At 55.1% G+C, this 27785-nt stretch overlaps 1 protein-coding gene across 17 annotated transcripts in view; it reads left to right on the top strand.

The window, feature by feature from the left end:
• Nucleotides 1-27785, top strand: part of ZMIZ1 (zinc finger MIZ-type containing 1) — a 241271-nt gene that overhangs the window by 198606 nt on the left and 14880 nt on the right. For 9 of the 17 annotated variants that reach the window (XM_078345481.1, XM_078345479.1, XM_078345478.1 and 6 more), the window contains 9 exons: nucleotides 6935-7079; nucleotides 17789-17903; nucleotides 18936-19153; nucleotides 20117-20315; nucleotides 21297-21569; nucleotides 24118-24300; nucleotides 25281-25358; nucleotides 26073-26247; nucleotides 26705-26846. In XM_078345481.1, coding sequence (XP_078201607.1) covers nucleotides 6935-7079; nucleotides 17789-17903; nucleotides 18936-19153; nucleotides 20117-20315; nucleotides 21297-21569; nucleotides 24118-24300; nucleotides 25281-25358; nucleotides 26073-26247; nucleotides 26705-26846 — 1528 coding nt within the window. Of the gene's footprint in view, nucleotides 1-6934; nucleotides 7080-17788; nucleotides 17904-18935; nucleotides 19154-20116; nucleotides 20316-21278; nucleotides 21570-24117; nucleotides 24301-25280; nucleotides 25359-26072; nucleotides 26248-26704; nucleotides 26847-27785 lie in introns of all 17 variants that reach the window. The other 8 variants (XM_035267860.3, XM_035267863.3, XM_035267859.3 and 5 more) reach the window with 1 other exon arrangement.

Below are 27785 nucleotides of genomic sequence, written 5' to 3'. Positions count from 1 at the left end.
TGCAAGGGCACGCCTGAGCAAGCCAGGACGAGCTGTCCCTGGCTCTCTATTCAGGCCTGCCTTACCCGACATCTGGTTTTATTTCTTCCCCCTAAAGGACAGACGGTATGGGGGCTGCTGGCTGTAGGGCAGTTGCTGTAAAGGTCTATGGGAAGCAGATGTTGGGAAGTTGGCTCCTCCTCAGTTCCCTCCTCCCTGGTTCCCTCCTGATCCTCAGCCAGTGCTCATTCACTTTCATTTCTGTTTCAGATGAGTGACCACAGAGTCACTGGCTGACGCTGGTGCTGCCTTCGCCATAGCATCCTTGGTCACAGCTGGGGCAGAACCTTTAGACATATCCACTGGGTCCTGTTTATAGAAAGTGCCACTCCTGGTCACACACCACATTATTTTATATACCACTAAAAAAGAACAACACACCGCCAATCACACCGTGGCGCAGCACCACTGTAGGACGCGTGCTTCTTGTAGGTGATCTTGGTTAAGTCACAGCTGGTGTGGAGCGGGAACCCTGGTGTCCCCGTGGCTTCCTGGAGAAGCTACAATGACTAGCACAGGCAGCAGGAGCATGAGGTCAGCTGTGTCTTCTGCTGGCCCTTCAGGGCTGCTGCCTCCCTGTGTATGTGGCCGTGACTGTCTAGATCTTGGCTACTAAAAGACAAGGTCCTAGAGGGGGTCAAGGGGGATGCTGGGCCTATGTTTTGGGCTGTTCTGGATTCTGGGGAACTGTCCCCACTACCCCCACAAAAGATGGCCACTATTGAGGGCTGCTGTGGGAGACCCATGGGGTGCCCTAGGGAAAGAAGAAGGAATGCCTTCCCTCCAGGGCCACCGGCGCCTTGCCACCAGCTGAAGCAGAGGCACAGCTGCCTCCAAATTGGGAATTGATTTTTGCTTCCTGTGTCTCAGAGTAGGACACTCGATGTCCTCATTCTACCCTTAGGCAGCTCGGAGGGAGGCAGGGGAACGTGTGTGCTGAATGAGCACGCAGGCCTGCTCACCTGCTCAGGGCCCTCACCATCTCCATGAACTTCTGGAGCTTCATGCCTGCCCAGGCCCTTGTCTTGCCCTCTGCTCCGTGATCAGAAGCAGAGATGCAGGGTCCCAGGACCATCTTGTTGGTCACTTCTCTGCTGACTGAGGCAGTAAGGCCTGCTGTGGTGTACCGAACACTGTGTGCCTGTTCCCCGCCATGCTTCATGGAGGTAACGCAGTCCCATCTGTATGGCTGCCGTAGGAGATGAGGAAACTGAAGTGCAGGAAGATTAAGTCTCTTACTCAAGGTGTTACACAGTAACAGGGATAACTGGGATCAGGTCTTGTGGGTATGTTTCAGGCTATGCCTCGGCAGCTCTCCCAGTGTTACGGGATGCAGAGGTGAGTATGGGGTTGCAGGGATTGGAGACGGTCCTTGGCCCTCTGCCCACTCTGCACACTTTCTGCCTTCTGCTTCGATACCACTGGGATTGGTTGGCAACACTAATTTACACTCCATATCCACTCTATGAAGTAGGCAGCTCCTGTTAATCCCATTGTATAGATGGCAAGCTGGAGGAAGCATCCTTAGAGATGAGCCTTGAAGAAGTGCAAGCTCTGTAAGGAAAGGCATGAAATTATGAGGTGTCTTTTGGGGCCGGCGCATTGAGAGGTGGGCCTGGAGCCTGCTGGGCAGAGGGGGCTTACGAATAAGAGACCACCACCTCTCTGGAAGACTCTTGCCTGCTACAAGCAGAGCACACATAGCGCTGACGAGTACTTTGTGCTAACTGCATGCCAGATGCTTTTAAACATTTTGTAGGTGTTAATGTCATTCAATAATATGATAAGGCCGGGCTTAGTGGCTCACGCTTGAAATCTCAGTACTTTAGGAGGCCAAGGTGAGCAGATTGCTTGAGGCCAAGGGTTCAAAACCAGCCTGGCCAACATGGCAAAACTGTCTCTACCAAAATATACACACATTAAAAAAATTAGCAGGGCAGGGTGACACACAGTTGTAGTCCCAGCTACTCAGGATGCTGAGGCACAAGAATGGCTTGAACACAGGAGGCAGAGGTTGCAGTGAGCCAGGATCGAGCTACTCTACTCCAGCCTGGGCAACAGAGAAAGACTGTCTCAAAAAATATAAATAAAAAGCACAATAACCCTAAGGAGTAAGCATTAACATTTGGCAGATAAACTGAAGCCCAGAGAGGTTGTGTCATTTGCCCAAGGTCACATAGCTGTGAAGGGAATAATAAGGTTTCGAATCCAGACTTTCAGAGTCCCTTGCCCTGAACCACAGGGTGGCAGCTGCCTGCTGAGGTCAGGAGAGATGGGCGCCGAGGCTTCCTCCCAGCCTGTGGAGTTTTGCATGTCATCTTAAGTGGTTTGGACTCAGTGGTGGGGGCCATGAGAGGGTTCAGCAGGGACGACGGCCTCACCTGCTTCACCGCAGTACCACCAGCACACAGGAGGTGCTCAGCAGCCATTTGTTGAATGAAGGTTGGGTGAGTGAGTGAACACCTTGATACCGAAGGTGAGAATGGATTGAGGTGAGAGAGTCTGGTTACAAGGATGCAGTTTGGAGAGATGGGGGAGCCCAGTGGGTTCACTTTAGATGGATGGGGTGGTGCATGCTTGCACGTTTTACGCTGAGACACTTGAGGGGTGCTTAGAAATCTGGATTAAGGCTCAGCATTGGCAATTGGGGTCTGGGGCGATTCCCTGGTGCTGTCCCAGCCCCAGCTGTGGTCACCACGAAGTGAGCTAGAAGGCCCCAAGGTCCTTGGCACCAGCTCCTGGACAGGCTGGAGAGGATGACAGGGGATGGGGGCTTGGTGAGGAGTCTGAGAGCACAGTTTCTGGGGTACCTGCACCCAGCTCAGCACCTGCTTGTTAAGAACCTGCTGCCTTGAGTGATGGCAGGGAGGGGATTTGTTTAGGGGTCAGAAGAAATGCATTTCCAGCTGGTTGTGCCTCTGTTTCTCCTCCCCCAAGGAAGGCACTTTTCCATCAGAGATCTTGCTGGAGGAAAGGGGCAGTGGGTACTGCCATAACCACACCGTCAGCTCCAGGAGGGGGTGGTCCCATGGGTCTCCTGTAGCCAGCTCTACAGGCCCCCTCCTGACCCCGACCCCCTTTCTGTGGCTGAACTTCTGCTCCCAATAGACCCTCCCACTTCTTCGTTTCTTTTCTTTTTTCTTTCTTTTTTTGGGGGGAATGGAGTCTCTCTCTGTTGCCCAGGCTGGAGGGCAGTGGCGCAATCTCAGATCACTGCAGCCTCCACCTTCCGAGTTCGAGCAATTCTTCTGCCTCAGCCTCCTGAGTAGCTGAGATTACAAGTGCCGGCTACCACGCCTGGCTAATTTTTGTATTTTTAGTAGAGACAGCATTTCACTACATTAGCCAGGTTAGTCTCGGACTCCTGACCTCAAGTGATCTGCCCGCCTCAGCCTCCCAATGTGCTGTGATTATAGCTGTGAGCCATCATGCCCAGCCCCTGCTTCTTGGTTCCTGACAGGCAGAAGGCCTCCCCATGTTGACACCCCAGATTGGAAGGAGCCCAGAAAGTTTGCACAGTGGAGCTACAATTCCTCTCCACACCCCTTGGCAGGCTTTGGAATATCTCACTGCCAATTGCTTAGCCCCTTGGAGGGTGGCTGTGGGTCTAATGGCATTCATCGACAGCTGTGCAAGTGATGTGTACGTGGGGCTCCGGCCGTGGGAGCACCAGGCAGGAGGCCAATCGTTTCCTGTCTGTGGGAGAGGGCAGTCACATGTACTGGCCAAGGCTGTCCTAGGCCTAAGCACGCTGTAATTTATAAATGAGGAAAGGGACATTGAGTTCTAGCTGCTGTTTTAATTTGAAAATTGGAGCCCTCTGTGTGAAAAGGGGCCTTTGGGGCCAGCCCTCTTATCACCGGTAAGTAGGGCCCACAGGACAAAGGGAAGGGACAGGCTGGCCATGTTGGTTGACCAGGCAGAAGGCACTCCTGACCTTCCCTGCAGCAGACAGGGACTCGAGTTAGGACTGAAACTGCCCTCCCATTGCCTGGTATGCTCTGTGCACGCCACACCAGGTCCTCCCATCTCTCCCACTCACCCGGGGACTATTTATGCTATCCTAGCAAATGCACAGACCAAAGGCATGCAGGTCAGAGAGGCATGCAGGCCAGACCCACCTAATCAGAGCAGACAGGGTTCCCGGTACAGAATGTGTGAGTGATGGCCAAGATCCAGGCACATCCAGACACCCGCCCAGCTGGTGTCACTCTCTGTCCTTGTGTAATCCCCTGCCTGCCTCTGTCTGTTCCTGCCGGCCCTCCTGGTTCTCTGACAGTGCCCAGACTCCCTTTTTGGCTGCGAATTCCCATGTGTTGCCACGTTTTCCTCAGAACAACTTGTGTTGGTTTGCACTATGAGAACATACACAAGGTCCACCACCCTGCATGGGGCTGCCAGCATGGCCTCTGTGCTCACCAGCCTCGGGGTGAGGGCCGGTGCCTCCCCATCCTTTCACCACCTCTTGGTTGTAGGAGCATGGCCTTTGTGGCTGTCTGATCCACATATCATGCCTGTTTGTGGCATGCCAGACTGTACAGCCAGGCCCTGCCGCGCAGCCAGCCTGCCTTTATTCCCTTTATGGAAACCACTCCTCTAGGGACAGGAGGACAAGGGCTGTCCTTGGCCGAGCAGGGGGTGGCCCATGACATTGGAGGAAAGCCCTGATTCCCCCGTGGTGCCTCCACCCCCTGCATGGCGGGCTGGCCCCCAGGAGGAGCGAGGGTTGGGAGGGGTGGGGTGGGCAGCAGGCGGCACCATCTGCAGTCTTCCTTTGTGCTGGCAGTGGAGCGATCCCTCCATTGCTGCGATCCAGCGGGCCTCGTGCTTGGAGTGCAAATGAGTTTCCAGATGCCCAGTGCCCCCGCACAAGAGGCGGCACCTAGGGGCCTGGGAGAAGGATGGAGTGGGCTGGAGGCTGGTTTTTGTCTGTCTGGCCTCCCCGAATAGGCTGCCTCTCCAGCTGCAGCAGATGTGTGCTGGACGCCCCCATAGGGGTATTCGCCAGTTTCTGGGCAGACGTACATGCCAGAGGAGAGTGCCTCTTCTCTGATACTGTCCTCCCTTTGAGGGTGGCAGCAAGGTGACCCCACAGAGGGGCAGACATCTTTTAAGACTTAGCTCATCTACTGGGCCCCCTCCTGGAGGGAGAAGCAGGGGCCCTCTTGGGAACCATAGTCCCTGCTTGCCTCCTTGGTTGGACATCTTTGTGCACCACACAAGCTGAGCAAATGAAGCAAGTGGCTCTGGCGTCTTCTCAGGGCTTTGGGCTGACAGAACCCTGTCTGGGTGGCTTGAGGTGGCAATCTGCCCAGCCATTCCCTGTCATCGTGCATGTGAGTGTCTTCCACCACTCCCAGCTGAACATGGTCACACAGAAGACGCCTCGGGTTTCTTATTGAGTTAGAGGGGCTAGTGGGCCATGAACACCTAGGATTTTGCCTTCTGAAGGCTTTCATCTCCTCCCCACCTTCTGGTCCAGCCTCGGGCTCTACCACCAGGGCATGGGGCCAAGGGCAGGAGCACCGTCTCTGTTCCTGCCTACTCTGGCTGTGGTTACTGTGAGCAGCTTTGCCTGCCCAGGTCCTGTCTGCTTATCTGTAGAATGAGGACAATAATAGCTAATGATGTCCTGGATGGTCGAGAAAAAAAGGGTGCAGAAGTACGTTGTGCAGCCTCCAGATGGGAGCCCCTTGAAATGCAGAGTCGGCTTTGCACCCAGCCGCGTGCTGAGCAGTTGTGATTCAAAACATGCCTGGCCACTCTTGCCCATTGACTGCTTCCAGAACACTTAGATCACTCAGCAGGAGTAGGGCCTCAGCTGAGGTGTGGCCACCCTTCATCCAGCAGTCCCACAGACCCAGCAGTTCCCCCTCTGTCCCTCCCTGCAGCCTGGGAGGAAGCCAGGACACCAGTCGTTATCCTTTTTACTTCCAGGCAAACAGGCTCAGAGAGGGTCTGTGGGCTTCTGGAGTCCAACAGCAACATGGTGACTGAGTGTAGCCTTCCAGCTTCGTCATGTGCTTCAGGAGGACAGGCCAGCTGAGACACGCTGGCCTAGGGGGCGCTTTTGGCTCCTGTGGCCACATAGGGACAGTGAACAATGAAAGAAAAAGGCAGTTTTCCCCAGCTCCCAGTTCACGTGGAGCTCTCTCAGCCTGGACATGCACGGCTGCTCCAGGTTCCTGCCTTGGGCATCCCTAGCTATCTCCTGCTTGGCCCCCCACCACCCCAGCTACCCTCTGCTCTGGATACCCTTTGTCTCCCCACGCATTTGTACCCAGCAGAGCAGGAACCAATTGTGGGTATAACCAGGAGGTGTGTGCTAGGGAGCAGTTTCTGGGCAGGGGTTTCAGGAACAGCCCTGCAGACACTCCTGGGTTGTCAACAGATTCTAAGAATGCTACAGATTTTGTTCAAACCTTGTGATTTTTGAACCCACCCATGGGGAGAAGCCACGATTCGCCTCTGATCAAAGTGCGAGGGGGTGGGCTTCCCTGAGAGATCTGGGGTGGCGGGCAGCTGCTGAGCTTGCCCTGACTAATGGTCTGTGCCAGGCCCTCTCACCCCTCCGGTTTCCCCTTGGTACCATCTCTGCCACCCCTCCCATCATCCTGACTCTCCTCCTCTTTGCTGCCTCCAACCAGTACTTCCTGAATGCGGCCATTACAACAGGCCCTCCTCTGACCTGCTGTTAATGACAAGGGTGTCAGTCCCATTTTACAGTTGAGAACACTGAGGCCTCCCAAGAAGACCAAGTGAGTCTTCTGGTGTCGCACGAATCTGGGAGCAAAGCCAGCATGGATAACACCCAGTCTGGGAAGGGCGGGGAGGGATCTTGGTGTGGCAGGGTGTGATGAACAAGCACCCACTGACCGTGCTGTCCTTCCTGCAGCCCTGCTGTCCTCCTGGTGCGAAGAGCTCGGCCGCCTGCTGCTGCTCCGACATCAGAAGAGCCGCCAGAGTGACCCCCCTGGGAAACTCCCCATGCAGCCCCCCCTCAGCTCCATGAGCTCCATGAAACCCACTCTGTCGCACAGGTAAGTGGGTAGGTGCCATGGGGGCAGGCGCTGGGGTAGGCCCTTTGTAACCATGAGGATGCTGTGTTTGCTAAGGTGCAGCTGTTTTTACATCTTCGTGGGGAGCCCTGTTTCTCCCTCTCAAACAGGTTGAAAGCATTGAGTTTGTCACTTTGGTGGGGGCCGCTTTTCTTCAGGTTCTAGAAATCTAGCAAAATGTTAGAAATTCTGAGCTCAGCACCTTCCCTCTTTCTTGACCCAAAGTGTTGGGCAAACCCAGAGAAACCAGAGGTGGATAGGGGTCTCAGGAAGGCCCACGGAGCTGGTGGTTTCAGCCAAGATGGGGACAGAACCAGCCCAGGCCAGCCACCCTGGAGCCAAGTGACACTAGGCTGGGTCCACCAGAAGCCCAGGGTCACGGGCAGGAATGGGCTTGCTGGAGGCCACCAGCACCAAGGGATTGTCCAGTCCACCTGCGCCAGTCTCAGAAGGAGCACGTGGCCAGGACTAGCAATTCCCTCAGTTAATTATCTTTCGAGTCCCTTGCTGAGCTGGGGATGCTCTCTCTGAGCACTCTGCAGGCTGACCCTGCAACAACAGGGCCTGTCATGCTGTCTGCTCTCCCCTTCGCATGTCCCCGCTAATGATCAGGAGGGGCATTTGCAGTCAGAGCGCGGCTCTCATTATCCAGCCTGACTGAGGGACCCGTAGCCCAGAGCACGCTGCAGGCAGACCTGGGTCGCACCATCGAGGCGCTGCCGGGAGCTCGGGTGTCAGCCACGCTTTATAAATCGAATTAGAGGCTTGTTGACTTTCTGAGCTGGAAAGGACCTTAGCGCTCGTCATGTCCAGTGCCCTGCCTGGGCCCTATCGCCCCCGACATGCGGTTGCCTGCCTCAGTCATTAGCTCTTTATACCATAGCAAGCCCACCACCACCCGGGGTACTGCCTCCTTGGACCCTGGGTCTGGTTGCTGAGCAGATCCAAGCCTCCCTTCTGTGGCAGTGTTTCTTAGTGCATTTTCACAGGGTAATTTTTTTCTTATTTTCTTATTAATATTATTGTTTTTGAGACAGGATCTGGTTCTGTCGCCCAGTGACTCAGTCTCAGCCCACTGCAGCCTCCGTCCCCTGGGTTCAAATGGTCCTCCCACCTCAGCCTCCCAAGTAGCTGGAACCACAGGCATACACCACCACCCCGGCTAATTTTTTGTATTTTTATTAGAGATGGGGTTGCCCAGGCTGGTCTCGAACTCCTGAGCTCAAGCAAGCCACCTGCCTCAGCCTCCTAAAGTGCTGGGATTATAGGTGTGAGCCACCATGCTGGCCTGTTATTTTAAAAAGACAGAGTCTCACCCTGTTGGACAGGCTGGAATGTAGTGGCTTTCTCATAGCTCTCTGCAGCCTCGACCTCCTTGGCTCAAGCGATCCTCCTGTCTCAGTATCCTGAGTAGCTGGAAGCATAGCCACATGCCACTACACCTGGCTATTTCTTTTTAATTTTTGTGGAGATAGCATCTCACTGTGTTGCCCAAGCTGGTTTCGAACTCCTGCGTTCAAACAGTCCTACCAGCTCAGCCTCCCAGTATGCTGGGATTACAAGCATGCACCACTGCACCTGTCTGACACAGTAATTTTTTATGGTGCATGACTTCGCAGGCATTTAGCATCTTGGTCCCTGCCCGCTCCATTCTCTCTCTCTCTCTCTCTCTCTCTCTCTCTCTCTCTCTCTCTCTTTTTTTTAAATGCCCACCCCTTGGTTAATCCCACTCCATTCTTCTGATGACTGCCTTCCTCCCCTAAGCATTGTCATAACAAAAGCACCCTCCCACATTTGAGGGGAGTCTCACCCTTGGTTAAGGACCGCTGCTCTAGAGAGACAAAACCTGTCTCCGCCTCCTTCTGCGTACCTTTTGCTAAAAGCCACAGTTTGTCTTCATCTGAACCAAGCTGAGTAAAGGCTGCAGTTGCATTCAGTTACGCAGCATACCTCGCAGTTGCCCTCGGGAAGCTGTACCTTATTAATTCTAGCCCAGCAGTCCATCCCTCCGGAATCATCCTCCTCTCATCATCCCACATCTTATGACCTTCCCAAGCTTCTCTCCTCCAAGTCATTTTAGTAGAGTTGTTGCTGATGGTGGGCCAGAGCCCTGCGGTTCCCCACTAGAGACCAGCCTCAGACCTGCTTGACCATGATTGTTCGTCTACAGAGTGCCACAGATCTGGATCTCGGCCAGCCCTTTTCCAGCTAAGGCACGAGGTTGTTCAGTCCTGGGGCTAAACAGAGATGAGATGTGTCTGTGCTTGAGGAGTGGCCTAGAGGTAGTTGGGGAAATAAGACTCAATGAGGCCACATTGTAATCTGGCAGAGCAGGGCAGGGCTAGGGTTCTTTGATAGGCAGGCTTGGCTTTGGGATTCAGAAGGAGGAAGATAGACAGGGCTGACTGTCAGGAGGCTGCCCAGAGGGTGGGAGTTTTGACCTTGAAGGACTTGGGCTGGGAGGGGTGAGTGCATTCTCTGAAGTCAAGCTGGCTTTCCTAAGAAATGCTATGGGCCGAAGAGCCACTGGCCAGCACCCAGTTTCCTGCTGCCTCCGCCACCATGGCCTCAGCTCTCTATAAGTCCAGCAGAATGACCGAGAATGCAAAGCCGGTGGTCTGAGAGCTTGAAGACCAGGCTGGCACTTACTCTTTGGGCCTTGGGTAGTCTGTCAGAGAAAGGAAAGCCATGTGGGCTGGAAAACTCGCTGAGTACTGGTGGCTAACCAGTCTGTTCCGTGGAGCGAGGCTTTGTCGTGGGAGCAGAGGGGGGTGGTGGGCCTGGTAGACAATATCCCACACTTTGAATGGCAGAATTGGAAGGGAAACTGGACCGAGTAGGAAAGTGACTTGCCCCAGAATACACAACCAGTAAAGGACAGAGCAAGACATTAAGCAGCACACAGTGCTCTGCTGTTCAGCTGGTCCTTCAAGGTCAAGAAGGTGGTAGGTATCTAGTTGTTAACCCGATTTGGAGGGTCTTTTTGGAAGAGGGTCATCTACTGTTCTGATCCACAGCTCACCTGTTTCCCTTTTTATAGCCCGTGCTCCTTCTCCAAGCCCCAGGCTATTCTGAGGACATGCTGTGGTTGGGCACTTGAAAGTTATACACTCTCCCCTTGCAACCTTTATGAATTTCACAAAGGATACATTCCTCATTTCCAGGGAAACTCCAACGGGGTCCATCACCTTGTAAGTCCTCAATGCAATTTCCCAAACAATGGAAAAGAAAGCTGAGCACTTTTCACAATTAGCAAACTGTTTTAGTCCATCATCCTCCACGATTTTATTGAATGGCTTGGGGGAAGGAAGCTCTTTTTGCCTTTTCATTAAGGAGACATTGAGCCGGAAGGGGGGGTGGTGAGCTTGGGTGTGTGCTGGGACAGTTGAGATTTGATGCCTGGGGGTATCTGGCTGTTTGAAGGCTCTGGGTCCTTGTCTGAGGCTCTGAGGACAAATGGGAGAGGACAAAGGAACCTGGAGCCTGGACACTTGCAGCCCCACCCTGCTCTTAGGGATGGCAGATGCCTAGAGGGTTCTTGGTGACTGTCATATTTGGAGAGCTCAGGTGTCACAGTCATGTCTGCTGCAGGCTGCAGAGGTTTGGTACTGCAGCGTGAGGCTGTGAGTCAGGGCCTGCATTCTTTCACGCGGTCGCCGTGCCTCCCAGCAAGGCCTTTGACCCCTTGGCCTCTTGGTTCCCCGCTGATGGGGGACATGGCGCTGCATGAGCAGTATGTCAGGAAAGCGTCAGGCTGCCACAGCCCCGCAGCCATTTCTGAGGGTAAGAGTGGTGACAAGGAATACTAATTATCCTCAGTTTGTTAAAGTCTATAGCCTTGCTCCCCATTTTGTCCTCATCACTGGCTGCAGTGGGGCTGCTGTCTATACTCACAGATGCCCAAGATGCTATACAAGAGAAGGCGGCCGGAGAGGCCTGGCAAGGTCTGGGATCAGCAGCTGGGCAAGTAGGACACCTTCCAAGTCCCTGCAATGACCTGGACTTGAAGCCAATGAAGTCTTTCTGCCTTCTTCCAGATTCTTAATGAGTGGTTAAAAAAGCCGTTTGTGATTAGCACATTGTCCTTATGCAAATCAGTGTTGCAAAGGTAATTAAGAGCCTAATAAATCTTGTTTATGCTGTTAATTTGATTATAATCAAAACCCGCTAGGGCTGGGGAAGCCTCCAAGATTGAGAGGTGCCATCCTCCTCCTTCCAGGTGTGGGATTTACGAACACCAACAGAGAGGCTTCTGGGTGGGAGGACCCCTGTTGTCCCCTGGGTATAGCAGGTGGGGACACCGGCCCTGGAGCCAGGCTGCCAGTCCTTGAGTTTCAGCCAGGCCATATTCTAGCTGGGTAGCTGGCCAGTGACTTACCCTCCTTGTGTCTTGGTTTTCTCATCTGTAGAGGGGGCGTAACCGCAGGGGCAGGAGTTGTGTGCTAGCTGCAGAGCCTGGCGCACTGGGAGCCCGCGGACTGGTCATTATTCCCCTGCCCCTCAGCCGGGTGCCATTAAAGTGTTAGGTGCTCATTTATGGCCAGACAAGAAAGAAGGGGTCTATCAAAAGCCACATCCCACCATCTCCACAGCTGTCATTTTTAGCTTGTTTTTGCATAGCTTCACCAAAGCTCAGTTTCTATTATGCCCTTCTTGCCCCAAGAACATTTTTAAAACAAAAAACAAGGAAAGGGGAGAATTGAAAGACCCATAAATCCCTGTACCATCAGCTCCAGATGGCCAAAATGTAAAGGATCTTTTCCTTTCCTCTTTCCCATTGAAAAATTTTAACACCCTCTAATATGCAGTTAGCTGCACAAGTTCCTCTCTAAGTTTCACCGCAGGGAGGGAAGGAAGTAGGCCCCAGTAATTGTGATGATGGAGAGCATTGTTAATGGTTCCCCTAAATTAAAGAGGGTGGGAGCTTCAGCTCCTCACTGGCTTGGCATTTCATTAGCGGTAACTCTACAGCCTAGCATGGAGACAGGACCAATATGGTTGCATCAGGGAAATTAATTAAGGTCTGACAATACCCTTAATGGGAATTGGTTATTTCTCCCAAATAAAGCAGCTATTACAAGTGCAAGGGAGGAAATAATTCAGCCCTCCCCCCGCTTTCCTTCCATGAATGTGTGTGTGGATGCTGCCACAGCGGGTACGCAGGAGCCAGGAATCATCACTGCCTTATCCCAGGCCGTGCTCGTTTTCTCAGGTTCAGCAAAACCTTGAGCAGTGCCGGTGGAGCTGGTACAGACGTGTAAACTGTCTACTGTGAATGCAGTGCAGAGAGCTCTCTATAAAACACGTGAGAGAGTGCTGAGGGAAGAGAGGAAAATGCCCTTGGTTCTGCTGAGGAGAGTCCTTTAAGGGAGTATGCACGCTGGGCTTTGAAGTATAGATACAAGTTTGCTGGCTGGAGAAGAGAAGGCAGAAAAATGAAGAAAGTCTCGGAGGCTTGGGAAACACATTCTTTCTAGTTGACAGGCAGGAATGAAAATGACGCCTCCCATTGATTGGTAGCATATTGGAAGAATTCCTAAGCCACCTTCACTGTATCCTCAGGTGACCGGGGTAGCTATGCTATGGCTGGCTGGAGAACTGGGGAGAGAGGTATAAGTACAGTTGAGCAGTGTCTCTCTACCAGGATCTGTGCTAAACTTTACATTTTTCTCATGTTTCTTCCTAGAAAGGTGTTAGGCCCACCTTACAGATGAGAATGTTGAGGCTGACTGAAAGTAACATGTCCAAGGCCACAGAAAGTTTCAGTGGCAGAGCCAGAGTTTGACCCCAAATAGAGTGTAACTCCAGAGCCCATACAGGGAACCTCTCTTGGTGGGCTTCCCTCTGTAGGTTGAATATAAACCTCAAAAAGGAGTCCCTGAATTTTTGCCAGTGCACCCAGTCCAAGTCAAAGCAGATGATTTTAGTGTATAAAGAAGTTCTTTCCTGGAAGAGATTTGGATTTTCTCTACAGCTGGCCTCTGAGGCCTGTCTTTACACCCTTCCTGTCCCTTCATGCTAGGCAACTTCCCCAAGAACCTCCAGGAAGATGCAGCCCTTCTTGGAATTCTTGTGGCTTCTCGGTGGCCTCTGCAGTGTGCTCCCTTTCCTAGTGGCCATCACTGGACAGGGAACACTGCCTTGCTGGATCCTAAGTTCTTAAGGCAGTGGTAGCCTGATATGGTCCAGTGACCTGGCAGCCTCGCCCATGACTGGCTCTGCTACCTCTGTGAGCCCCAGCTTCTAAGACGGGCATCTGTGGGGCCCACTTAATAGGGCACCAAATGAGTTAGGTGAAGGCCACTTCACAAAATTCCTTGCATCTAGAAGTCGCTCAGTAAATCAGAACAACAGTAACAGCGGCAGCTAAGAGTTTCAGGATGTCCAGGGTGTGCGGGACTCTGTTCCTTACGCCTCACACTTATTAGGCACTTACACTTAATCCTCACGGCAGCCTTCGAATGGGGGGGCTGAATCAGCCCCATTTCACAGATGAGGTTGCTGAGGCATACAGAGAGTGAGCAGTGGGTTCATCGCTTCCCTCCATGTCCTTCTCTCACTTCCTGGGCCCCAGTCGCTACGTGGCCACAGGCACACTGTGTAGGTGGTCGAGTGTCAAGCTTAACGAAATGGTCATACGCACATTTAGCATCTCTCCGAGGAGGAGTGCGACGAGGTGCTTTCTCCCTGTCACATTTTTTTGTTTATCAAGGGCTTCCTGAGCCCTATGGGTGTGTGAAAACAACATGCCCGGCCCAGGGAGCCCAAGAACTTGGTGACAGCTCCTGAGGCAGAAGGGAGAAGGCAGAGGGTTCTCACTCCTGCCAGGAATGTGAAGAGCCACTGGAGTTCAGTACCTTGGGCAAGGGCTTCCCAGAGGAGGCGGCCTTTGGAAGAGCCTGGAAGGGATGGATGGCATTTTCAAGGTGGGATGGAACTTGCCAGCCGGAGAAGAGGCACAGAGGCCCCAGTATTTTGGAGCGCTTCCCAAGCTGAATGGTGGCTGCTGACACTGCAGGTGGCTTCTGGCTTTGATGCTTCTGTGGGTGGAGCAGGATCGTCAGGGCAGTTTTGGCTAGACAGGAATGTGGCTGGGAGCAGCTTATGGTGTGTGTGACACTGGGCAGGCCATGCTGGATTAGGTTCATACAGAGTGGGGCAGAATTACTAAAAAATGCCAAGCACCTGTGACCAGGCCAAGCATGTCTGCAGGTTAAACTATGCTTGCTGGAGGGGGCAGGGGGAGAAGGGCTCTCAGGCACCCTCCAGACCCTCCTCCCATCCCAGCCAGGCCCTGCCTTTCTGATGGCAGCACAGGGGTCTGGCTGGCCCTTCATCCTTGGGCACAGGGACCGGGCATTCTCCCGGTTGGTGGTGTCTGAGTCCAGGCAGTGGCATCACCTCAGCAGGGCTACTGGGAGGGCCTGCGGGGGCGAGAGCCTTCTCTGCGACAGCAGAAGCCCGTCTCCCCCAGAATGAGATGAGTCACAGTCCCGTCGGTGCGGCTGCCACTTCTGCTTCTGCAGCAGGTGCGTGTGGAGGCAAGCTCGTGCTGAGACCGTCCCACACGCGTGTGCCTGTCGCTTCCCCAGCGCACGGGCAGCATGCCGGCAGGGCCCGTGTGTGTGCGTGCGTGGACATGTCCTCCATACGCCTGTGTGCGTCTTTGCTCTGGGCCAGTGAACCTGCCAGCCAGGCAGTGGGATGCCCAGTTTGGGAATATCGGTTAGCTTTGCTTCTCACCAAGTTTGAGGCAGAGGGGACAAAACAGGAAGAAGCTGGTTTCCGCCCACAAGGCCCACACACGGAGCTGCGGGGCAGTTGGGAGCTGGTTTGTGGGCCTGTGGAGCGTCCCGGGCTGAGGTGGGGAGGCAGCGGTTGCTCACTCCCTGGTCTCAGGCAGGGCCCTGCTGGCCCCTGGGGGCTCCCATGGGGGCTCACTTCCTGAGTCTGGCCAGGCCTGGTCTCAAAGGACAGGAACCTCGGTCTGAAGGCCATGAGCCTGGAGGGTTGGCGGGAACTGGTGGGGCAGAAGTTCTGGGCAGAGGAGGCACACAGGCTTGGGTTTTGTTCAGTTATAGGGACCCCAGCACACCTAGGACATGGGCCTTGGGGATGGCAGGTATCCAGGGGGTCTCCTCTTTGTTTTGTAAAAGCGTGACCTGTAGAGCCTCCCTGTGAGATGGGTGTGCCAGCTCTGGGACCAGGTGATATTCCAGGTCCCCAGTGACCTCCTGGGAGACAGAAGCTGTTCCAGTCCGGCCTCTCTGAGGAGCAGGCTCATTGCTACTTTCCTGTGTTTCTCTGCACTGTCCACTCCCTCTGGGCTCTCAGACTTCAGTCTGCCACCTGGAGAGCAGAGTCTGTCACCATCTGTCACCTTTGGCCCAAGCATCTGGGTCTCCCGTGGGCCACTACCCGTCATCGTGCCTGGCCAGCTGAGTGCCCTGAGCATAGCTCCTCTACTCCAAATGCGAGTCCTGCAGTTTCCGCAGAAAGCATGAGCAGTGCCTGGCTGGGAAAGCCCTTTCACTACATTCTCCTCCCTGAGCCACTTCAGACTTAGGCGACCGAACCAGTGTTCAAGCTTATTTGACCGAGACCGATACAAATACACATATTAGACCTTGACTCAAGGTGCCGTGTATTTGTGTATAAAACTAAGACAGTCAAGGACTAATACTCGTCTTTATTGTGCTCACACTCAGTCACTTTCTACTTGACAGTTTTTCCCTCCTGCTGGTTGGATGTCATCACCTACTCAGGTTCTGTGACCCGCAGTTGGAAAACACTGAGAGTAGAGTGGAGGTATCATCTTATGCCCATTTTACAGATGAGGAGATCGAGTGCAGAAACTTGCACCAGGGTCAGTCTCTACCATCACAGGGCTGTGCCAGAGGCAGATGGACAGTAATCAAATAAATATATAATTAGGACAGTGGTGGAGTGCTGTAAAAAAATTCCAGTGCCCAGGTGAGGGGCAGGCGGTGTGGGGTACGAGTTGCTCTTTTATATGAGGAGGGCGGGGGAGGCCCCTCCAGTGATCTCATAAAGTGAGGGGCTGGCCAAGCTTAGAGATCTAGGGCAGAGAGGCTCCAGGCATGGGAGGGGCAGGTATGAGCAGACAGTGGTGTGGTCCTGCTCTCCAGGCTGGTCACCTCTGCAGGAGCCCATCCAACTTGACCAGCATAGCTGAGAGCTCAACCGGGCAAAGCTCAGAGCATGAGACTTGGCTGCCCTGGTCCCTGCTGCCCATGGGTCATGCAGGCCTCCACCTCCGTCTGGGAAGTCCTCACCTCTGGGCTGGGCTCCTTGCATCCCCAGAGGTACCTCCCCAGCACCTCTATCCCCGCTTGTGCAGCTGCTAGGGCTGGACTGGCCCCTCAGCTGGGATGTGAGTCTTCGAGGTGTGACTGAGAGCCTTTGCCATCTGCTGTCTCCTGTGAATAAGACACAAGCCAGACAGAGGCATGAGACTCTTTCCTATTGCCCAGCCCTCCTCAGTGCCACAGCTGTGGGTGCTGTGCTTTTCTGCTCCTCCTGGTTCCACATCTATAATTTTGTGACTTGGTGAGAAGGTGGTACCATAGAGCCAGTGCAGGCTCTAGGGTGAGAGGAAGCTTCAGCCCCACACTCCTGGGAGCTGGCATCTTGGCAGGTCTTCATGGACTGCCCTTCTCTGGGATCTGCTGGCTTCACTCTGTGCACCCCAGCAGTCAGTAGGAAGTGTCCCTGGACACTCATTAGGACTAGGCACAAGGGGTGGGGCTGAAGGCTGACTCTCTGCTTCTGATGTGTGAGAGCTCCTTGGGGAGATGTCCACACCCATGTTGGGTACCGCTGGACCTGATGAGGGGAGCAGGGGAAACGTGGTCCTGGTTGGTAGAGAGGAGGCAGTGTTTAGGGACAGCTCCACCAGAGGACAGAGCCAAAGTGCGGTGAGGGAAGGGTGGAGTCCACCAGAGGAGTAAGTGGTTCTTAAGTGAGAGTTTAGACTTTGCCATGTCAACTGTGGGAGCCACTGAAGGTCTTTGACTGTGCCAGGCATCTTAGGTGTTTGAGGGAGATTAACTCGGGGGCGATGTACACGAGAGATCGGGGTGGGGGCAGGGGAGGGTGCGCAGCAGGTAAGGCCTGTGCCCACGTTGCTGGGGGTTGGGAAGGAAGGGTGCTGGAAGAAAACCTGCATTCCCACGGCCCAGGCAGCCAGCCTGCTGTGAAGGGCTGGGAGGCAGAGGGAAGAACTGATACCCTCGGACTTGGACCCTTCCAGCCTGCACTGAGAAGGGACCGGGCAGTTCCGAGGGGAAGGTGGTTTGGGGGAGCCCAAACTCTTCCTGGAGAGCCACGTGGAGTCAGAGCCCGGGTAGAGGAGGAGCTCAGATTGGACCTCAGGTCACACCACTTCATCTGTTGCATGAGCTCTGGACTTGGGGCTAAGGGGAGATGTATAGCCGTGGAAATAGCTCTCAGCAGCGATCAGGGGAAAGGTGGCCACTTCTGAACAGCCTGTCACCATGCAGGGCACATTGTGCACTGGGCACTGAGACGGGCCTGGGGAGTCCAGAACTGACTCAGATGGGGGTTACCTAGGACTGGGAGGTGTGGGTCGCTTGGTGGGGTGCTGGGCATGGCCCGTCTAAGCCTGTGCCTGCCTGGCCCTCAGCATCTCCCTCTGTCTCCCTCTGCAGTGATGGGTCGTTCCCCTATGACTCTGTCCCTTGGCAGCAGAACACCAACCAGCCTCCCGGCTCCCTCTCCGTGGTCACCACGGTTTGGGGAGTGACCAACACGTCCCAGAGCCAGGTAAGAGCCTACACTGCCCTCAGCTACATCTTCTTCTAGGCAGGAGTGTCCCTTGACCCTTGGAGCCATAGCAGCCCTTTTTGCCCTCCCAGGCCCTGCCTGGCAGGGAAGACCAGCTTCCAGAGCACACCCAGCTGTGGACACGTCTCCACCCCTGGCAGGCTCTGCACGCACCTCAGGATGGCAGCCTCTGTGGACCGTCCCCATCCTAGGGCCCTTCTGGGGGAGTGGTATTGTCTGACAGACAAGGGCTTCTTCCCTAGCCCACATTTGCTCTGGAAAGCAGGAGAACTTTCTCTGTGTTATTGGCCTCAGGGATCCAAGGTCTCTGGATCCCTAAACGGATGGCCTGAGTTAAATTTCATCAAACTATTGTGCTTTGGACTTCTGACAACTCCCTGACAACTCCCGCCATTGCCCTGGTCAAGCCCGCCTCCCTCTCATTCCTTTCTCTCTCTTCCACTCCTCCTCTGCCCGGCCAGTGGGTCTCCCCCTGTCTAACCTCTGCCAGCCTGGGCTGTGGCCACATGGAAGGCTCAGGGCTGCCGGTGGCCCTGGAGCAGGCCTCTGGGCTGACCTATTGTCGTCCGCTTCTGCCACCCTCCAGAGCTAGCAGGGTGGGTTCCTCTTGGTCCTCACAGAGCAGCAGCTGGGGGCCTCGGGGCCCCTTTGTGGTGAGACTCTGGCCTCCAGGCTCATTTGTGAGGCAGTAGGCTGCATAGCCAGGGCTTTCCCCGTGCCCACCTGTTGCAGGCGCAGCCTCTGGGGACCCCCTGGGGACTGCTTGAGCTGGCTTTATGGGGCTTGATCATGCCCTCAGCTTGTTTCATCACAAGGCTGATATTCTCATGCCCTGCGCCACCTGCCACCTGCCACCCAGGCCCACCCCTTGTCACCGGTGTACTTAGCATCGTTCATCCACTCCCCATGTTTCTCCTCCCTGTTGCTCTGCCTCCACTTCGTTATTTATCCCTCTTCCTCCACACTGCCTGGGGTAGCACCTTAGGTGACAACCTCTCTCTCTTCCCACAGGTCCTTGGGAACCCTATGGCCAGTGCCAACAACCCCATGAATCCAGGCGGCAACCCCATGGCATCGGGCATGACCACCAGCAACCCCGGCCTCAACTCCCCACAGTTCGCGGGGCAGCAGCAGCAGTTCTCAGCCAAGGCTGGCCCGGCTCAGCCCTACATCCAGCAGAGCATGTACGGCCGGCCCAACTATCCCGGCAGCGGCGGCTTTGGGGCCAGGTGAGGGGGGCTGGCCTGCAGTAGAAGCCGTGGACCCCGCCCTTCTCCCTCCTTCCAGCGGGGAGGATCCCATTTAAATCCCAGCTCTGCGCTCCACCCTGAGAAGTTATCCTCTGCCGTCCCATGAGTGGAAGGGGCCCAGTCATCCCTGGCTCCCAGGGCTGAGATGCAGATGAGACGCTGCAGCAGCTGGCCTGTGTTCCCATAGTCCTCAGGCTCGTGGAAATAGAAGGGTGACATTCTCATTCCTCAAAATGACCCTTCTCTGAATTGTGTGTTTAAGAACTTGGAAGATATTGAGAAAATCTGGATTGGGAACATTGAAGAGCAGGTATAGTGGGGTCCAGTTACGCAAAGACAGTGAAGCAGTCTGGGAAGGTCTGCTCGGCTTGCTGACTGGTAAAAGTACTACTGTGCAGAGACTGCAAGTCCCTTGGCTTGGGAGAAAGGGGCAGGGACTCCCAGGATATGGAGCTCTGGGGAGGGGCGTGAGGCAAGCAGAGGCACCCATTCTCTTTCCACCCTGCCCTGCCCAAGACTCTCACCTTGGCCTCAACCCTCCCCAGCCCTGGCTGGGTTTCTGGCCTGGGGTTGACAGAGCAGTGTGACCTGGTGGTTAAACACAGGTGTCAGAAACACCCTCAGCTGCAGCCGCAGCCCTGCCATCACTGCTGAATGGCCTTGGGCAAGTTACTAAGGTTCTCTGAGACTCAGTGTCCTTCAGAGGATGGTGTCACCAGGGTCCCAAGAGCATACAGTGAGGGTGCAAGCACCCCCAAGTGCTCCAGGAGCACAGTGGTGTGGTCATTGCCAAGTGGCACAAATGAATGCCTGAATCCCAAGAGGCCCCATCCCCTCCATGTTCTGGGTACAGCCCATCCTCTCCCTTCCAGCCCGCAGCTTGCCCTAAGTTCCCCTCAGATGCAGGTAGTATCTAACTCTTCCACCCTTATCTCCCTGCAGTTACCCTGGGGGTCCTAATGCCCCCGCAGGCATGGGCATCCCTCCGCACACCAGGCCGCCTGCTGACTTCACTCAGCCTGCGGCAGCCGCCGCAGCAGCAGCAGTGGCAGCAGCGGCGGCCACAGCCACGGCCACAGCCACGGCCACTGTGGCAGCCCTGCAGGAGACACAGAACAAGGATATAAACCAGTATGGACCGGTAAGGTTCCCACTAGTCTGGTCCAGCCTCACCCAGACAGCCAGGCAGACAGCACTGGGAAAGCAGAGCTGGGGCGTTAGTGCTTGTGGGGCCACGTGTGCTGGGGGAGCTGACTGCATTAGGGTGCAATTGGACTTTTATGGAAGCATGTGGAGGTTTGTGTGTTCAGAGTGGGGCGTGTGGGTGTGGTGTTTGTTCTGTGTGTGTTGGTGGCTCGTGCGTGACTGCATATGGGGAAAAGGTTCCACATTGCTCTCTGGGCCCCTTACCCACCAAAGAGTGGGCTCAGTGTCTGAAAACAGTCTTGTGACCAGTCTGTCTCCTGGATTGGCTCTGAGGCCAGTGCCTTCCTAGTCACCCTCTCCGTGGTTCTGCCCAGGCCCCAGTGCTGCTCCCTGATTTTCAGAAGGATGGGATTGGGGGGGTGAGGAGAGGGGGAGCCCCGATAGGAATGCAGAACAGGAGCCGAGGAGGGGGGACTACAGGGCAGGGGGGCAGAAGTGGAAGCTGGGCTGAGGCTGCCTTTGTGGATGGAGGGTGCGCCTCCACTGGCCCAGGACCAAGGGCAGGGCCAGGGCTTCCAGGAAAGGGGCTGCAGCCTCACTCAGGCTCCTGCCTCCACTCGCATCGACCTCTGCCCTCCTGTGCTCCTCCCCATACCTGCACCCTTTCCTCATTTTCTGCCTGCCTCCCTCCCTGGAAATGCTGCCTGTGCATTGGAGTGACCGCCCCACCCCACCCCATCCCCTAACACCCCTGAACTGCATCTCTCCTGTGCGGCTGCAGAGGGCAGCAGTGAGCCTGGGAGGATCCTGGTCCCTTGGGGCCTGGTTGGTCCCCAGTCACGGTGGGCCACACAGGACGGTGCCCCCCTCCCCACCCCTGCACCTCCCAACCCTTCCCTCCCCGCACTTTCAATGCATGTGGCATTTTATTCTTTTTTTTTTTCTTCTCCTGTTGAAGGTCTGTTCCTCTTTCCAGATGGGTCCCACCCAGGCGTATAACAGCCAATTCATGAACCAACCTGGGCCACGGGGGCCGGCCTCCATGGGGGGCAGCATGAACCCCGCGAGCATGGCGGCTGGCATGACGCCCTCGGGGATGAGCGGCCCTCCCATGGGCATGAACCAGCCCCGGCCGCCCGGCATCAGCCCCTTTGGCACACACGGGCAGCGGATGCCCCAGCAGACCTACCCGGGCCCCCGGCCCCAGTCCCTTCCTATTCAGAACATAAAGAGGCCATACCCTGGAGAGGTGAGTACAGCAGCAGGAGGCTGGGCGGTGGGAACTGGGACACCTGGGCTTGCAGATATGGGCCGTGGGTATGGCCTTGGAAGGGGTGTGGCTTGGACCCCAGCACACTCAGACAAAGAGGCGGGGCCTTAGGGGTTGAGTGCTCCTGGGTTTGAGACCTTGTTCTGCCGTCTCCCAACTAGGTGGCCTGCAGCCAGTGGCCCTGCCTCCTAGGGCTTCTTGAGGGACTTGAAGGGACATCCACAAAGTGCTTTGCCCTGGGCTGGCTTGTGCAGCCACTCAGCAAGCAGCAGGTCCTCTTACTGTAGTGACTCCCTTGTCTTGGTTCAGCCACTAGCTGGGTGACCTGGGTTTAGTTCCTCCTGCCCACATGAGGATTTCCCCAACTCCTCTCCAAGAAAGAGAGCTGAGACAAAATGCTTCCAGCCTATCAGGGCCGACCTGTTGGGGAAGTGCGTGGAGGGCGGGTGGCATGCTGCTTAGCTCTTGTTTCCATCTAGCTGGTCACTATACAGGAAGTGGCACTGCCTCTTGGGCTGCACAGCCCGGCTCAGCCATGGTGTTGGGGAAGATTTAGGGAAGTAAAACACTCACCTGCTACCCTCTGGGAAGTGTGGCTTTAGCAGGAAAGCAAAGGTTTGAGCAGAGACTCACCAGGGAATGGATGCACAGCAAACTGCATGGAACCCAGTGTGAGTCAGGGAAGGCAGGCTTAACCCTCAGAAAATGATGCTGGCAGTAGCCAGCCCATCCGGGTGCCCAGGTAAGGATTTAATTTACCTGCAGAAGATGTAGGGACGTGGCTCTGCAGATGCCCCTTGTGAAGCCTGCCGTGGTTGCTCCCCATGACCAAGCCCCTTTTTGAGCAGGGTGTGCCCAGCTCTCTGCTTGCATGACCCCTCTTGGAGCAGGTTTCTCCTCCAAGCTCCTCTCAGCATTGTGGCCTTCAGCCTGGGCTTACAGTGGCTTCAGATCCCAAAGACCTTAAGTTCCTTAAAAATCTGTGCATTTCCCCTCAGTATCCACCTTAGGATGGGCTGGGAGGCCTCACAGCAAGCGGAGGTGTCCTGAGTCCAGGAGGGGAGAGAGAGAGAGGTCAGGGGCTTCCTCTTGCATCCAAGAGGCTCCATCAAGCCTCAACCCTCCACCTGGTGGACACTAGTTGAGGGAGGGGCCAGAGAAGGACCATTGGCTCCCAGGACCTGGGTTTGGGGGAACCTCAAGCTACTGGCACCTCTCCTGGCACACAGCCCCTGTGCAGTTTCTAGGCCTTTCCTCAGTGCTCCCGCACCTCATGCTCAAAATCCCAGTGTCCCACTGGCTGTGCACTGGGTGCATCTGTGAGTCCACGCCAAAGAAGACAATCTCAGAGAAGGCTGTGGCAGAATTCCTGGTCATTAGCATCACCCCTGCACCAGCAGCAAGTGTTGTGCTCCTGGCTCTTGCCTGCCTAAAGAGACCGCACCAAAGGCTCTCTGTTTTGCTAAGTTAACCATCCTTGTCGTAGAATGCTGCTGCGCCCCAGCTGTAGCACTGGGTGGTTGCAGCCTGTACAGCCTGGCGTTGTCTGGGAAGACTGGCCTTCCTTCCCCTTGCCATGGCTTGCTTGTACGGTCTCTGAATTGTTGGAAACTTAGGGCATGAGTTGGTTGGGCAGGTAGGCACCAGCTACTTCTGTACCTCCCATGGTGGGTGTCTCACTGTCACCCAGAGCCGCCACCATGTTGCAACAGCATGAGTTGTAGATTCTTTCACACTGACACTCCCTGACATTTATCCCCAAGTTCGTCATTCATTTGTTGAGCAGGTATTAAGGGCATTTTGCCAGGCACTGGGTCATAGCCACCAACAGGACCTCTGGGCAAGAGAGACACTCAGATGGGGAAGAAGAAACCACTCACTCACAGAATGGCATGTGGCCCTGAGGGTCACCTGATTTTCCAGACAGAGAAGGTGGCTGGAGGGTGGTGCTGTCTCCTTGTCTCTAAATTGCCTCTCCTGGGAGAAGTTATCTTGTCCCTTCACCAGCCTGGCTCTCCCAGCCCCTGTACAGGTGGAAGGTTGCTGATGGCCCAGAACTGAACACCAGGTGTGTGTTCTACTCCGAGGGGAGTTACGAGGACAGTGCCACCCAGGTTCAGCCTCAGAATGTGGGGGTGCAGGGGGAGTTCCCCTGTCACATTGGGGTACAGATGGGGGAACATAGCTCTGAACCAGGCACTAGGAGAGTCACAAAGATTGGGGAGTTAAAATCAGGCCCCTCATAATGGTGTGAGCAAGAGGCTCCGAAAGTGTCCCTGGAGTTCAGGGAGCCCATGTGCTCCAGGAAGAATGGCCTCAGGGGAGGTGACCTGTGAGCTACACAGGCAGAATACAATGTTCCCAGATGTCAGGACAAGAAGGGGCCCAGGCATCATCTGGTTTTGTGGGTGGGAAATAGCAGGGGCAAATGCAGGGAGGAGGGCCCCATCCCAGTGTACAGGTGAGCTGCTTGTGTGACACTGGCAACACTGAACGCGTTTCCCCTCTCCTTTCTCTGCCACCACAGCCCAACTATGGAAACCAGCAATATGGACCAAACAGCCAGTTCCCCACCCAGCCAGGCCAGTACCCAGCTCCCAACCCCCCAAGGCCACTCACCTCCCCCAACTACCCGGGACAGAGGATGCCCAGCCAGCCGAGCTCCGGGCAGTACCCGCCCCCCACAGTCAACATGGGGCAGTATTACAAGGTGAGTCCCAGCCTCGCGACCACCCACGGGTTCCCTTCCCTGCTAACCACCTCACACCCCTAACTCCACTGGGATCACTCTGACCTGCGTGTGTTTGCCCACAGACACCAAGGGATGGGTGATTTCTGAATGTCCCCATGTGTTCAGGGCTAAGTTCAGTGGCCACGACATCAGACTGGCTTTTCTCAGTTCCTCTTCTCATTGGTCTTGGATGATGGGTTTTCATTTTCATTTTCTTTTCTTATTCATAGCACTCACAAAATAACAAAAGAAATATATTTTATTTTTTTTAAAAAGCACACACCCTGCATATATTAACAATTCATTCTAAACTTTGTCTCACTACATGCAGGTGGGTACTCACATGTTGTAAAATTGTTATTACAGCTGTAACTTTCGATCTGTACCTTTTACTTAACATGAAATAGTTAGGATGGTACTTCCTGCTACAGAGTCCCTGTGGTTTTTACTTTTGATGGCTGCCTAGTATTCTGCTGAGATAACTGTATCATATTTTATTATTCCCTCTGTTCGGCATTTGGGTTGCCTCTGATTTTTCATTTTAGAAATAATACTATGATGAGTATCTTCAGGCAGATAGCCTTTCCTTTCCTTAGGATTATTATAAAATATGTTCTCGGGAGTAGAGAAGACGCTTTACTGTTTTACATTTATTTGCCAAAAATCATACGAACTTCTTAATGGCCGTCCAGCAAACAGGTTTACAAGTTTTGCCCCGACTTCAGCATACTAGATGCTGCTATTTTTGTAACTTCTCCTAAATTAATAGCTAGGAATAGAGAGAGGCACAACGCCATCCCCGAGGGGTAGCTGTCCCGCCCCACTTACTCCGCAGCCCAGCATGGTGGGACTGGTAGCATCCCCATGCTCCTTGCAGACTTTACTGTCCGGAGGGAGAGTGGGCTTCTGATTGCTTTTCTGCCCCCCCCATTTCAGCGTTGTTAATCTTGTTTTAATAGCCGGAACAGTTTAATGGACAAAATAACGCGTTCTCGGGAAGCAGCTACAGTAACTACAGCCAAGGGAATGTCAACAGGGTATGTTCCAATTTAATTTAAAAATCCTAAACCACAGGCAGTTGTTGCCTCTAAAGGTTCTCACTGTCCTGCTCCAGCCTCTCTGGATGTTTGGAGGGGCCCGTGAGTGGGGCGCACTTCTGTTCCTCTGTCCTCGGGCACAGAGATGCCCAGGACTGAGAATTCGCAGCTTCAGTGGGGTTAGCCCCAGAGTACAGCGTCAGCCTGGCTGGCCTGAGAAACAAGGAGAGGGAGAAGGGCTCCTGGGGAACCTGGGCCCCAGATTCTGCAGGCCCCAACTCAATCTGGGGACCCTGATGGGGTGGGCTTAGAGGGTATGGCCTTGAGTCGTGATGTGGGAAACCCACCTGGCCTGGTGGCAGGAGGCCTGGGCTTCATTCCCACTGTCTTGTCCTCCAAGGGTTGTGCTGAGCAAGTCTCCCACCCTGAGCCTCTGTGTCCCCATTTGTCACACCAGTGGGTAAGGGTCTCTGCATGCATCTGACACAGGAGCTCAGTGGTGAGACCCACATGAAGGATGGGGAGGCCCTTCCCAGAACTGTCTTCCAAGGTGGGCAGAGACCTGTAAGAGAGAAGGGTTTCCCTGGGGGAGGCTCTGCCCCCCCGCAGTTCATGGCCTCGGGCCCTTGGGGTGAGTGTGGTATATGTCCATAGCCAAGGCCCCTTCTGTCCCTGTGACCCCATAACCTATGTGTGGCTTCTCTTTCCCTCCAGCCTCCCAGGCCAGTTCCTGTGGCAAATTACCCCCACTCACCAGTTCCAGGGAACCCCACGCCCCCCATGACTCCTGGGAGCAGCATCCCTCCCTACCTGTCCCCCAGCCAGGATGTCAAACCACCCTTCCCACCTGACATCAAGCCAAATATGAGCGCTCTGCCGCCACCCCCAGGTGAGGACCCTCCTTTCCTCTGTCAGGCAGCTCCTCCCAGGCCCCCTCAATAGGCTGGGAGCAGGGGGCTTAGCAGTCAGGCTGCCTGGCAGGTGGGCATGCAGAAAGGGCAAAGACTTGAGAGCAGGTGAGATATATACCCAGGGGCACTTTCAAGGTGGGGGTGGGCCGCCCACAGGCCTCCTCACTGCTGCCTGGGTGCCTGGAGGCTGGGAGGAAATCTGTAATAGCCAGGGAAGGAAGCAGGGAGGTGGGTTGAAGAAGAGGGGTTGAGAGGCTGGGGTGGGGCCTTGTAGAATCAAAGCCGTGACTCACTAGTGTGCCCTTGGTCTGGCCCTGTTTACACACCCCTGCCTTGCTCTGAGCGTGCAGCCCAGGGTGAGCGAGTCCCACCCACAGGCCTGGAACCCATGGCTGCTGGGACTTGTGGCTCACCCCCCTCCTCTCCTCACCCCAGCCAACCACAACGATGAGCTGCGGCTCACGTTCCCCGTGCGGGATGGCGTGGTGCTGGAGCCCTTCCGCCTGGAGCACAACCTGGCTGTCAGCAACCATGTGTTCCACCTGCGGCCCACGGTCCACCAGACGCTGATGTGGAGGTACGTGTCAGGGCAGGGATGCCAGCCCAAGCAGGCTGAAGGAGACCCTGCAGGATGACTCCCTTGGACCCAAGTGTGGCCCTGGGCAGGTGGTAGCAGCATCTTCTGTCACCTTCACCTGTTCAGCATCATTGATAGAGCCCTGTCCTGCGGCCATCATGGGAAGTCTGCAGGTGCACAGGTGGATGAGCAGCCAGGGTGTCATGGTCCAAGGGCAGGGAGCAGCTGTCACTCACCCCCTGAGGAAAAGGTAGCTGGCTCAGACCTAGGCTGGGGAGCTATGTATCCCATCGGAGGCCGTGAGCTGACAAGAGAGAACGCAGTCAAGAATTCTAGTGTGACTTGTGACCAGGTATGCAGAGATGAGGCTGGTACAGGGGCCAGGCCTGGGTCGCCTATTGCAGGGGTCTGACCATCGGGCAGGGCTGCTGCTCAGACACTTTAGACACGTGCTGGAATGCAAGATCGGAGGTCCCCTGCTGAGCCAGGCCCATGCTCAGCATCTTCCACATGTGACCTACTTTGATCTTGAAAATGGGCAGTACTTTCCCTTTTGGCAGAGAAGGAAGCTGAGGCCAGAGAAGTAAATTGGCTTGTGTGAGTTCTCACAGCTAGCCAGGGGCAGAGCTGGGACTTGGGCCCGGGTCTCCAGGAAGCCAGGACCAACCCTGGGGGTCTCTACCCCTCAGTCCTTCATCCTTAGGCAAGATCACACTGTCCCACTGTACTTGTGACTCAGAGCCCCTCGACTGGCCAGTGGGCATCTTAGGGGCAGGAGCTGGGTCTATGCCAGGCACATGTACACACAGCCTTGCTGTTTTCTTGACCATGCTGAGCAGGCTGGGCGAGATGGTCACAGATACTTGGCGTGGGCGTTCAGGACACAGGAGCCATGACGCTCAGGCAGGAGGGCAGAGGCTTCTGGAACGGGACAGACCA

This window comes from Callithrix jacchus, chromosome 12 (genome assembly GCF_049354715.1).
Source record: "Callithrix jacchus isolate 240 chromosome 12, calJac240_pri, whole genome shotgun sequence".
Taxonomy (NCBI): Eukaryota; Metazoa; Chordata; class Mammalia; order Primates; family Cebidae; genus Callithrix; species Callithrix jacchus.
The sequence above is the reverse complement of the archived record's forward strand: the minus strand, read 5'-3'. Positions and strand labels throughout refer to the sequence as shown.